Source organism: Pygoscelis adeliae, unplaced genomic scaffold (genome assembly GCF_000699105.1).
Source record: "Pygoscelis adeliae isolate BGI_AS28 unplaced genomic scaffold, ASM69910v1 Scaffold226, whole genome shotgun sequence".
Taxonomy (NCBI): Eukaryota; Metazoa; Chordata; class Aves; order Sphenisciformes; family Spheniscidae; genus Pygoscelis; species Pygoscelis adeliae.
Window position 1 is genome coordinate 4,361,635 of NW_008824983.1, and position 13,844 is coordinate 4,375,478.

Sequence of the window (13,844 nt, forward strand, 5' to 3'; positions counted from 1 at the left end):
GATTTGGAGGAATTCGTGGTCGTTTACAGCATCGGGTCCTTACGGAGCAACGCTTACACATCGTCCCCGCCCGCCGCCGCCTCCGGGGATGTGTGAAATACGGGTCCCTATCTCAGCATCCCCCCTCGCAAATGTTTACAAAAGTGCCGTAAATTAACTGTTTGCTGTCTGCCCATACGTGCTCCCCAGCGTGCCCCGGGGATGCCAGGACAGCCCGTCGGGTGGAAGGCTGTTAGAAATAAAACAGACCACAAACGTCCGGTTCCCACTCGGGGCCCAGGGCCACCGCGTCCCCTGGGACACGTCCTGCCGGGTCCCGCTCCCGCCGGCGCTGGGACGGACAGGGACAGGGCCTCGGAAGGAAGCATCGTAGCTGTTGTGACTCTATTTGGGCAGTTCTTAGCTAAGTTTCAGGTCATGCAAAAAAGTAACTGCCTCTTACGCAGCCGTGTGAGGACTGCTGCTTTCTGAAGTTACACTTGCTGCTTAGTAAATGTTTCCTATTGCGATTTAAAACTGCTTCTTAGTTTGCTTTTTGCAGAAGGAAGAAGAAACAGGTCACTAGTGTTTGCCTTCCCAACTTCACAGCTGCTAGAGCTGGCTAATTGTATCTGGTTAAGCACAAACAAAATACAGATATTTGCAGAATACATGTTTTCGGCCCAGTGAAAGCAAAAAGTCTGTAGATGTTTGAGAAAAACATCCATTATATCAGCTGCAAAGAAAGCCAGTTTTATTTGGTGAGTGACAGTGATTCCCTCTGAGGTTTCTTCAGTTTGGCACTTACAGACTGCTCATTCCTCTCTCATTCCACCTCTTAACGGTGGTCGGCCAACCTGCTGATCAGTCAAACTGTAGAGCACCGCTGTAGATGGCTACTCATTTCAGAAAAAGTTGTTTTCCCGATGTGCCTAATGCAACAACACCCTTATAAAATATGTATGTGCTCGTGGCATGGGCATCTAGAAGACCTCTGTGGTCATGGAGGCCTTAGCAAAAAAAAATACGAAACAGATTGCATCTAGGAAAAACAAAATGTTGACTATGAGTTGAGCTCTACTGCCAGCGTACCCTAGAAACCAGTACCTGTAGGTGGGCAAAGCCTGACTGCGTAGACCCCTGCTCTGCCGCATGTAAAGCTCTCCAGAAAGTTGAGCACAAATAGCGAGGTAATGCCTAGCGACAGCAATCCACCGCGTGCCAGGCTGCTGCCCGGCAGACCTTTGGAGCTGGCTTGCCTTCCCACTTTGTGCAAGAAACCGTAGTGCTCCTTGATGAATTTTGCTCTCATTCTTCTGCAGCACCAGGGATGTTACATTTCTTACCCTCGTTTCTTTTTCTGTGAGCACCTTTGTCCTCATATTCTTAGAAAAGGGGATTACTTCTCCCTCTGCAGGGGCCAGCCGGAGTTCAGCACTGTTGCTAGGGCTTGGAGTTTGGCTCTCTCGCCAGTGCCATCCGTTTGCTTTTCATGCTTCACTTGGTCAGCATTTACCCTGTAACCAACTTTTAGAGCACTTTCCACCTCTCTCAAGGAAACAGCAAGAGAACTCTTTTCTTTCAACTTCTCTTGCTCTTTGGAGCCATCGATCTGTGCAATATAGCTCCTCCCTGACAGGCTTGATCTACTTCTCTTTTCTGGGATCACAGAGTGGCAGAGAAAATAGCTGTCCTGGTGTAAGTGCAGGGGTTTTTCAAGGCTTCCCCACAGACAAACCAACCTGCCTCTTGGGTCACAACCAGAGCAGTCTACAAACTTAAATGGGCACTGGTGAAGACGTCTCATCCATCTACCTACCTACCTACCTACCTACCTACCTACCTACCTACCTACCTATCTATTGAAGGCAAGTAATTTCCCCATGTCCTTGGGGGGAAACCAACTGCAAGATTCTTTAAAGGAAATAAAATAATTCTACCATTAAATGAGGGCTAAAAGTCCTAAAGATTGACCCTAAGCATCTTACTGACAACTTCTGTAACCTCAGTGACTGACAGAAATTGTCCTCAAGTGTTATTTGCCTTATTCTTTGCTGATAATCCTTTTGTTTCTTTAGATCTTGTCTCGAGTAGTTCAGCAAAGCAGAAGATCTTCTAGCAGTGCAATTCAGCAAGAGTTTGGTTGAAAGCTTCAACATAATTTTTTTAGTTAGCTGTTGCAGCTGTAGCACAATGAATAGACACATTCAACAAGGTCTGTAGAGTGGGTATTTGAATCTCTCTGTTGGCCAGTCAGAAGAGCAATTAACAGACAATCAACAGACAAATCTGACGGTAATTTGAAATCATAATCTTAAATCTTGAGGGACGTAAGGTGAGAGTTGACTAGATGTACATGAAATAGATATCGATCCCTAAGATCTCAGTGAAGTAGTTGAATAGAAGCTTTTGTTCTCTGAAATGAAAAGGGTTAGCGCCTTCAAAAAGTTATTTTCTTATTACAGACTCCTGTTCGTAGAATCTTTGTGGAAAGCTCAGCTGAGAGATTACACGGGGCATTCTGTGAAGTCATTTAAATGAAGGGATTCATACGCATTATTGTGATACATGAATTCTCATTTCTTCAATATGACAAAAAGGTGATCCCCCAGAATTCCTTCTCTGATACTGTGACACATTTGAAATCTGTTATCATTTTCCCCAATAAATTTCACTTTTTATTTTCCTCAGTATATCATTGCTGTTCAGCTGGCAGGGCTTGGTTGCAAGAAACATTTGTCTCAGCTAACTTTCTTTGCTGCATGTGTTCCTGTGTATTTGCTAGACATCTTCTCAAGACCAAGGATAATGATTTTTTTTCTGCAGGCCACGTGCAGAACTTGAAAGAATGGAAGAGATCAAATAGAGACAGGATTAAATTTAGCAGATATTTACAGATAATGCCTCTTTACATATTTGGCTTGTTACATACTCCGTTGCTCTCCAGCTCTCCACTCTTCACATGCATGCTACTGCGTGGTCAGTCGGCTACCGCCAATTAATTAGATAACAATCTAATACAGACTAGAGTTCTTAAAAGACTAAGAAATTTTATTCTAACAGTATGGTAATAGACTACTGTGCTAAAACAAACAGAAGATAGAGGCTCTTGAACAGTCATAACTAAAGGAAGGACAAAGGTGCAATCACTCATTATTACTGGCTAAATAGCAATAATAAATAGCAGTCAGAGTGGTTTCTAGGTGATCCACAATGGCAAACTAGTTTTGAAAGCTTAAAGTGTAAAAAGAGAAGGCTACCCAAAGGTTTCAATATTAATTTCAGAAGAGGCTTCATGCATTTAGTCCAACAGAAATGAAATTTATAAATGTTAATGTAGAAGTGTGGATTGTATTTAATGTGAAAGCCATACTGACCATAATACATCTGAACTACATCATTTGAACTTTTTCAGTAAGTTGATGTTGGAAGATAGTGAAATCTGTTCTGCCCATATTTAAGAGCAGGAGCTTAAATGTATTGCTATTTCATGTCTTAAGCTCTTACCGTTTAAACCAGAGTATTTTTATTCCATCAAGGTTACCGACTTGATTTCTGTGTAGTTTCACGCTGCTGTAAAAGAGGAGGGGAAAAAAGCTGAGGGAAATTGAATTTTTTTCTATGTAAGTAGAAAAATCTTTCTGTTTTATGACAGCCTGTAAAAATCGATTGCCTGTCTTAACGTAAACAGATGGTAACAGATCCAGGATGACTGACATTTACTATGTTCGTGCACAGCTCCCAGGGGACTCTACTTTTAACATAATCCACTCTGCCTGCACATCCCGCAGTTTGGAAAAATAAACACAAACAAGGATTTCCACTTTTAAAGAACTTTTAGTAATGAGTCTACTGAGTACTCAGTGACTTCTGCTGCTCATCAAGATAGAAAGAAGCTGCCTGCACCATTTGCATGACCAGTGTTGTTTCAAAAGTCAAAAGCATAAAAAAATGCGTATTTGCGAAGGGACAAACCTACCCATTCTCTATCTCCCGGCTCAAAATGGGAACTACTCCTTTTTCTACTCCTCTGTTATCATTTTGAAAGGTTGGACGGTTGGACTCGATGACCTTAGAGGTCTCTTCCAACCTTAATGATTCTATAATAACGATTCTATGATTTTAGATCCCTTTCAGGTTTGTCCCTGTTCTTTAGTCTCCTGTTTTGTAATGTACTCTTTTATATCACCCTTTTGCTGCTAATTAGATACTTTATCATCCCTCTCATCCCACTCTGAAGTAATTCTTGCCTCCTTCAATTATTTTGACTTCTGTTCCCTTTGCCAGCTTGTATTAAACACCTTTAGAAACAACTGAAAGCAGCAGAAAGCTTTAATGACAGCTGTCAGTAAAAAACTAAGACTTAAGGGGGAAAAGGTACATCAACAGAATCCTGTTTATGCTCTAGCTACCTTTTTTCCTTTAAAAAACCCCACTTCTTCCACATCTAGTTATGGAAGTTTCCTGTTAGGAACTGACAAAAGAAGGTGACGAAAATCTGGCATGCCTAAGTAAAAATTATAACAGGATAAAAGTAAAATATGTGCCTAGAAAATGTTAATTCACTTGGTTTGGCTTTCACTTTCTTGGCTTTGTTCCACCTACCTGCATAATTTTATGTATTAGTTCCTTAGATTTTTAAAACTGTAAGCAGAGGATGTGTATTTGTAAGACCGAGGTAGAATTGACTAAAAGGAGTTAGAAAGAGGATAGTGTTTTATGTACTTGTTGATAGACAAACTCAAAAATCTTTCCAGTAGCTCCTGAAAGATGCATTTGCATCACTTAGCAGACACACACCTTACCTATCAGCAGTAGTTTAAGTTAGTAAATTGAGCTTTGAAAGTAAATCAGTACATTAATTCAACTACATTTTGTAAAATCTGAACGTGTTTGGGTCTACGGAGAGCATGCTTCTCTTAATGCTTGTTTTCAGTTGTTTTAAAAATCTTCCAAAACTTTGACAAACGTGTCAACACCAAAAGGCCAGCCAGCTTTGAGATTGGGTTCTTCCTGCAATTTGTCCCATGACTTTCCTTTAAAATATATACAAGTGACACAAAACTATGCACTGAACTTAAAACAGCTTAAAAATTAACAATTAATAGAATTTCAGACCGGCAGTACAACCATTTTTTGAGAAACACCGCCTGCCCTGCAAATTTATACTCCGTTTTAAACTCCACTCTGGACTATGCTTCCATAATATGTGGGGATGGAACAGAGACCTCATTCAACTCAAATTCTTTCCAAAAGAGTTTTCCATTAGATGTATTTGAGACAGAGTACTTCTTTTGTCCAGTCTATGTGTTTCTGCAGTGGTTTTAGCAAGAAGGAGGAGATAATTAAGATAAAAAGCTATATAGCATTTGATAATGCAGGAAGAGAGGTCTTAACGGAAACCTAGGCTAGGATACAACACAGGGGAGAGATGCAAGAGAGAAAGTGAAAAATTCTAGAAATGCTGTAAAAGGTATTGCCGGTAAAGAAACCTCTGAATATTTATGGTCTCCAATACACTTCATTTTAAAACAGAAAGGGTTTCTTCCTCAGGGAAAATCTAAAGGTTGACATAATTTTTGTAGGTTTTGGTGTTTTTTTTTAATGAAACAGTTGTGCTAAAAACATTATTATAAGGAATTACTAAATGGTTCAAGGCTAGGCATTTTCCATACATAGAAGTATAAATGATAGGCAAAGCTTGGAATCTAATTATTATGAATGTTACATTGCACACTGCTACTCATACAAATCAAAGAAATGCCTGTGTTCCTTGATCTGGCAATTTAGAAGTAGGTAATTTTTGATCCTTGCTAAAAAAACACCCAACAAACTAAACTAAAACCAGACAGAAAAATACCTCAGCAACGCTACCGGAATGATTTAAAGAAACATTTCACTTGAACAATTCCCAAATATCAGCGCCTGTTAAAAATCCTTTGCAAGCTGTAAAACTTCTATCCCAAATGCTTCTGGAGAAGACACAGACGATTCCATGGCAAAATGAGGGACCTTTCAACATTTCTGTTAATGGTAAATCACTCGCATGATGGAATGGGCACATCGAGCCAAATCCCCCAGTCACGGTGGTTTAATGTCTAGCTTAGTTGAAGAAAGGGCCTTTAGCCACCCGCGCATCAACTGATTACATCACCAACTACCTGCTGGTAATGACTTCTAGCAATTTTTAGAGTGAAGCAGTTCTGCTAGAAAAGGTATCTTGCTGTCCTCTCCCCACGAAAGTTACCCTAGCAAGCACGGAGAGCGTATGCCGGCTGTTGGTCCCCACGGCATTTCCACGTGCATTGACAAGTCTTAGGACATCGGGAAATGATGCAAGTGGCTTTGGGGACAGGGAAAGGAACGGGAAGCGGGGAGAGGGAAAGGAACGGGAAGCGGGGAGAGGGAAAGGAACGGGAAGCAGGGACATGGAAAGCATAAGGAAGGAAAGGCCACAGCAGGAAGTTCGACATGAATTGAATATGACTCTTACATACAGAAAATAACACCCTAGTACTTGCTACCAAGTTGGACATAAAATTAAGCTAATGGAATAAATACAAAATGTAATTAAATTAATAGCAATGGTACTGAATGTAAAGTTGTAGAAGAAATGACTCAATTTGGTATTATACTTTGTTTCACAGAGTAGAATGATCACATTTAAAGGACTAAAGAGTAAAATGGAATATGCACATTCATCCTTAATGTCCTTACGTTAAATTTTGTTACCTTTTCTGATATTGTACCGCAATGGTGGCTGTGTACGTGAAGGACTACTCTCTTACCAATAATCTAGAAACTGCTTCAAAACTCCACATATCTTGTAATTCACAATAAAAATACCAGTGCCACAATACTAAAGAATTGGGCAATAAAGACATATTAGTTGGTCAGATGCAGTTACTTTGAATTATGGCACAGTTTGACTTCAGTTAATAAAGTTGTCTGACATTAGAATCATTGCATTCAAATAGAGGTTAATGAGACTTAAAATTAAACAGGTATTTCATCAAACATACAATAAAGATAATTGATTTCAGGTCGCAATTAGGAAAGAGGAAAGATAATTCGGTCTTGCAGTACAAGGCTAGAAGCCACAAATTTTAAGTTCCATCTTCTTTGAGAAGATAGAACAAGCAAGTGGTCATCTTGATATTTATTCCTTCCTTTGTGAAATACTACTACTTGTTCACTGCAAAAGTACTGTAAGGCTTACCATCAAAATTCTTTTAGCATTAAAAAAAAATTTAGTATACCATTATAATTAGCAATTTAGCATAAACTTAATCAAAGTTATTTTAGTATAACACAATGCAGGAGCCCGTTTACATTTCACTAAGAAAAGCTCAATGTATTTTCTATGAGCTGAAGTCAGTACTTTCAGGTTGCCATGTATTTGTTCTATTCATTCCCCGTCTGCAATGCAATCACGACACTTCTATTATTTCTCTCTCTCTCTCAAATGGAATTATCTTTTTTTAGAAAAAAATATTTATTTATTTATTTGTGTGTGTGTGTTCATACTCCTTACCTTAGAAAAGTTTTTCCTTTGATTATTCCTTTGGTACGCTCAGGAATAACCGTAACTTCCATTCACAAGAGCTGAACAAACCCCACGGAATTCACGCTGAGCTAGAATCTGCTGGTTTAATTCCCTGCTGGGAGTCTGCCAGTTGGGAAACGCTGACCAGCAAGTACAGGTCTTAATTACACAAATCCAGAAGCTGCTGCCAACCTCTCCCCATTGAGAAGCATTTGCTTTCTAGTGTTCTTCTTGATGAGCAGATTATCACTCAAACATGATTTATTGCTGCTTTATATTGTAAGTAATTAAATGAAGAAACCTTTTAAACTCAAGGGAATTTTAATAGGTTACTTGCAAAATGTTATTGCAGGCAACAACTTGTACATGATTTTAGTTCCAAACCCACCAAAAAATTATACAAATCAGCATTGTAAAAGTGTCAAATTAATGCCTTACAGGCTTTGCTGGCAGAATTAATTTCTAAATTCTAGATGTGGGGAAATGTTACTCTCATTTTTTTCCTTTTCCTTTTTTTTAGAAAAATTTACAAGTGAAATATTACTACAAAACTTTTTTATAAGGAATTTTTGCAAAACATTTACATTTTTACCATCAACTATTTTTCTGTTTCAAAATCATTATGTAGATTTAATACCCTATGCTGCACATCAATTCTTGCGGGATGACAATTCAGTGACATGCATAAAAAAACACCACAAGGCATTAAAATGAAGACTTAAATACAAATATTGTTGCAATAAAACAGTTATAAAATTGAAAAATAGGACCTAAACATCATGCTTACCTAACTTTGACAAATTAACTTTTTCTCCTAGATTACACACTTTTATTACTGCTTTCGTGAAAGAATGTGATAAATAATGACTTAACACCAATTTCTAATGTAATCGGCAACACATACACAAACCTAACCAAAGAAAGTATATTGTAAGAAAAAAACTATTCTAACACTGGAGTTCTACCATGGTAAATACACTTTGCACTGATAATTACAATAAAGCAAAATTTTTAACGGTGGCAAAGGGAATGAACAGTGAAATGCCATTAAACAAGATACTACTGCACATCTGTGCGCTATTACTTACAACAGCTATATCCCACTGAGTCAAATAAAGGACATTGAAATTTACGATCCTTTTAAGACAGAAAAGTGGATTCAGAATGGTATGCAGAACAGACCGTCAAAATGTTTCTAATTCCGGTGGTAAAATGTGCACCTGCTAACACAAGTTAATGTACTTGAGATGCTATGAAGCCAACCAGGTTTAGATTTTGATACATCTATAACAGGGATTCATTGCAGATTAAAAAATTACTTCAGTTTCCTATCTGCATACATAAGTATGCATGAAAAAATTATATATGAAATGGTTGTGCAGAATGCTCGTAACTTCAGTTTACAAAAATGGTTAACTTCTAGGAAACATGATATTAACATTAGGAAAGTTTTTTCTTTGCATAAAGAAATTTATAGCACTGATTGTGAAGCATAATGATAAAATATATATTTGACGTTTCATTTCCTATATAATAAAATTAACAGTTAATACTACCTAATGTTCATCTGTATTAAATGTAACATCTAATTGATTCTGATGTTTTAAATCCAGATACATCAGTTAAGAGTACTTTAAATAAAATATACAAAATAATGTACAAAACCCAACTAAAATTTAAAGACTCTGTTACAAGTCTACAAAAGCTTTAAGAAACTTGAAATTTATAACCACAGTGTAAAATTGTTTTTCTTTAATCTCAAAGCTTTTTATGTAAACTGAAAGTATAAAATACCTTCAGCTTAGTATTTTGCTACAAAGGGCTGGCCTAAAGTGTACACAGTGTAAACAATGATTGGTATTTCTCTTGCTTCAAAAATACAGAAAACACCACAAGATTGATAAAGTATTCAGATGAGAAGTATATGTTTCGTGAGGGAATGCACAAGGTATCTGTTATGTCTCTCAAACCAACAGCTACCAAACACATTCTTCCTTTCGTAATTTGCAGGGAAAAAAAACAACCTTATCCTTCTTGCACTGTACTTACTTTAGTTACATCAAAAATATTTTGGTGTATAAATTTTTTAAAAAACTGGTCGTTAGAACTATTACCAAATGACTGTATGTGTAAAAGGTTACATTTATGCCTATGGGAAGTAATTAAAAATCCTGAGTATGAAATATTTGGCCATCTTTCCTCCTTGTACGCACTGGAGTTTTCACATACAAAATGCAGTTTGTTTTCATTGTCATTGTTTTTCATTTCCCCTATATTCCTATTAAACTGGCACATCTGAAAATGTAACCAAACCTTTGAAACCAAAAGTCGTGTACTAAAAAGGTAATTATATTCCCCTTTCCCCAGTTTGTTTTGTGGTTGGAGGCTCAATGTAAGACTTGATCAGTAACAGATATTTATTACCAGCCCACACATTATCCTTGAAGAGAAAATAAAGACAGTAATATTTAGGGGAAAAGAGAGAAAATGTTTACTTTCAATACCTTTTTTTGGTTAAAATGTGATAATTAATTCTTTTCTTTGGCTACTAAGTCAAAGCGTAAAGAACTCGGCACATTAACCACAATATAATAACTAGTATTTACAGAAAGAAGATACTGGAGAATGAGCTACAACACTCAATTGTCTGATTAATTTCCATGAATTCTAACAAAATTAAAACATTGAAATACTTAAGATTGAGTTTTTATGATTCATGTTACCTATGAGTTAGAAATGGACCACGGATATTTTAAATATAATGAAATGAAATACCAAAAATTGACACAAAAGTTGCCATATTCATTTTTCATCCTACATAAAGATACCATTACTTTTGTAAAATCTTACGTTAATATCTTTCTACGATTTTATCTTTCCTACTGTATACACTAATTCTACAAAACCTTAGCTCTCCAAACAAAGAGAGGAATTAGAACTCACTGATTGTCATTTATACACACTACTACAATGTAGTGGTCAAAATTATTGAGGTCCACCTCAGAACCACTTCGCAGCATGCATCATCCAGCTGCTATTTGAGTAATTCCAAAACTTGAGAAAAGACGGCCAAAATCAACTGACGTGTTCTATGGACTGAGCAAAAACCCAAAACATTTCCACTATCATTCAATCTGTATTCGGTTTTGCTGTGCCTTATGGGAGAAGGATGTTCTCATGAAAATATACAAATTTGTTTTAAAAACAAAGTACCTTCATCAAATGATATTAATTCTAGTCAAGGTCCACCCTGTTTTACATTGATATTATCTGATTTTATAAACACATTAACATACAATGCTAAAATAGAGGGGGGGAAGTTCATTTAAAATCATTACATGATATACAGACATATAACTAAAAAAGTACAGTATGGAAATAATATTCCCCCATCTGTTTATCCAGTACATCAATTTGCGCTGTTTGTATTTTTGAAATTTTTGTCTTGTTGCACCGGTGTACACTTCCCATGCTGACCCTCCAACCTGGAACACTTACAGAAGCCATGACTTAAAACATGATTTCCTGTTCTGTAATCCACTTTACCAGCCCACTTCCATATCCTGAAAGGTATGTAAACTTAAGTGCAGCACTAGGTGTCCATATAAATGATCCTTTCAGAATTCTTCCATGTTTGTTGAAACATTAGGAGTAGCTGGGTTTGAATCTTGAGAGATGGCAGCAACAGTGACAATTCTTGGAGAACCAAGAACCTCAGTAACTGAAGAGTCCAGTTCTCCTGAGGTAACAATAGCAAGGGCTGTTCCACCACCCTTCTTGTTCTGATGAGTTTTGACATGTTTTGAGAGATGGTCACTTCGCATAAACCTTTTAGAACATTCTGGGCACTCAAATCTCTTCTCACCTTTTTTAAAAGAACAAAACCAAAATGTTACTGAAAGAGAGCATTGAATACCTTTTGCTTGATCATTTGAATCTGACCCTTTTCTATTCAACATTTGAAGTGTCTTTAAAAGGATGCAATGTTTTCTTCTTTACCTGTCTGATTTCCAGGTCACAGGCTTTTGGCAATCCACTCTTCACTACTAAAATGTTCTCAACAAATATTTGCTATGCTGTGATTATCTGGTGAGAAGTTTGAATTTCAGGTCACCAGAGAATTTTCATAAACTTCTATAAACCTGACAGAGTAGGAGAGGTAAAAGCCCTGAAAGACCTACTTGATAGCATTTTTTAAGAATGCTTTTGTTATTTAGATTACAGTGATGAGAAGGGAATTTGGAAACATGAATCCCAAAGCTCCATGAGGATGTATGAAATCTATGTCAAGAGATATAAATTCACCATACTAAGAAGTCCTGCCACTGTTCAAATGTAATTAGCGCTTAGACTTCAAGTGCTATCTTCTGATGCTATAAGCTGGGAGGAGGGGAACCTTCTTGGGGCTAGAAATACGAAGGCTGACAAAATTTTCAGTTTCTAAAAGGTCCACCTTTCCAATCTGAACTGTAAAGAGAACTTGCTTTATCAGTTCTCACTTGAAACTTCAAGAAATTTCCCAAGAAGATCAAATCTCATGTATGGACTAGGCTACTAAATTTCTTGAGGATTGAGCTAGTCCAAGTGAGGAAATGACAACCCTGGTCCATGGCCAATCCTACACACTCAAGAAAATTAGCCAAATCTAGATCAGGCATCAGATAATGTACATCAGCTATCTATGATAAAACAGTCATCTTTTTCTAGCATAGGTACAGAAGAACAGTTTGAACAGATCTCATTTTATTTGATTTCAGAGCCTGCTTGCATTGATGAAAATTGAAAGCTACCACTTCCTCTGTTTTAAAGTTACTTTATTGACATTTAAAAGTAGTTTCCAGAGATCCTAATAAGTGAGATCTTTCATATCACTGTTTAACCATGGCCACTACGATTCAGACTGGCTGTACTATGCATATAGAGAGGGCTGACCAACCTGTGTGGGTTCTTCTATGTCTTTGTAACTCATCGCTCCTTGTAAATCGCTTGCCACAAAAAATCCAGTTGCATACAAATGGTCTTTCACCAGTGTGCCAGCGCAGATGTGCTCGAAGATGAGATGTCTTGCCATAAACTTTTCCACATCCTTCAATATGGCAGATATGTTGTTTCTTTTTTCCTGGCTCATTGCTGCCTCTAAAAAGATCAAATTTAAACAGGTAAGTAATTATATTTTAAAATATTATTAACTATTAGGAAAAATATTTCATGCTAATAGAGACAATTATAATCCCCTGTCTAAAAAGAAATATATAAACATACTTTCTAACAGGAAGCATTAAAACATGTAGGTAATATAAGAAAATCTCATGCCCAAATGAGGCAAACTGTGATAAGAAGCCTAAATACATACTACTGATAAAATTTACATTTACCTTCCTTCGCCCTCTCTGCAATTAGGACATGAGCAGGCAACTCTTCTCAATCTCTTGCCAGGTTGCACTTCCTGGTCAGAAGCTTGTTGAGCTTGTTGCAGCTGCACTTGTGTTATCTGATCAGGACTAACAGCACCAATTGCTGCATTAGCAATGCCACCTACTGCTACAGTAACAGGAGCTATCGTGGCTTGCTGTACTTTTACCCCATCCTGTCCTTGCTGTTGACCTGTAAAATAAGAAAGTGTTTGTACCTGTTATTAGTCACTTCAATAAGTGAAATGCACAGCTAAACTTTATACGTTCTATAGAACAAAAATTCACCTAAAGTTAAGGGAAGCCACAAAACAAGTATTAAATCCAGCCATTTTCCTGAAGCACTACCAGAGGACTTAACCTGCTAGCTTAAATAGCCCTGTTTAATGTAATTTGTTATTAGAACAGCACAAGGCTGCAAATTACTGATACTAAGAAATGTGAACCAGTTTAACAAGTGTTTTCTTTTCTTAAAAGCTGAGATAAATGAGAAAGCATTAAACAAGATCTTACACAGAAAGATTGTTAAATCGATTGCCAATTAATGTCTCTCTAATAACCTTTGAAAACATATCTACATTCAGAAAACTACAATTAGCCAATTTTAAAAGTTGCTTTGTGGCACATACAGAATTGTCACTTCTCCTACAATCTGTCCTGAATCAACATTGAGCCACAAAGGAACTTTCACAAAGAAAAAGAAATGTTGTAGGACTAGACTTGAACAAGCTAGCATACCAGAGCTTTGTTAGGTTTTTTTTTTGTTTGTTTCTTTTCAGGATTCTCCACCTGGAACAGGGTAATCCTGGTTATACATACAAACTGGGGGATGAGAGGCTAGAGAGCAGCCCTGCGGAAAGAGATCTGGGGGTCTGGGTTGATGGCAAGTTGAATATGAGTCAATAGTG

General features: G+C 37.3%; 1 protein-coding gene across 1 annotated transcript in view; it reads right to left on the reverse strand.

Annotated features, from left to right (window-relative positions):
• Positions 1-8,065: 8,065 nt before the first annotated feature.
• Positions 8,066-13,844, reverse strand: part of SP4 (Sp4 transcription factor) — a 26,245-nt gene continuing 20,466 nt past the window's right edge. The window contains exons 3-5 of the mRNA XM_009325741.1: positions 12,901-13,129; positions 12,462-12,661; positions 8,066-11,390 (exon numbers count right to left, since the gene is read on the reverse strand). Of these exons, the coding sequence (XP_009324016.1) occupies positions 11,143-11,390; positions 12,462-12,661; positions 12,901-13,129 (677 nt within the window). The 3' untranslated portion in view covers positions 8,066-11,142. The remainder of the gene's footprint in view (positions 11,391-12,461; positions 12,662-12,900; positions 13,130-13,844) is intronic.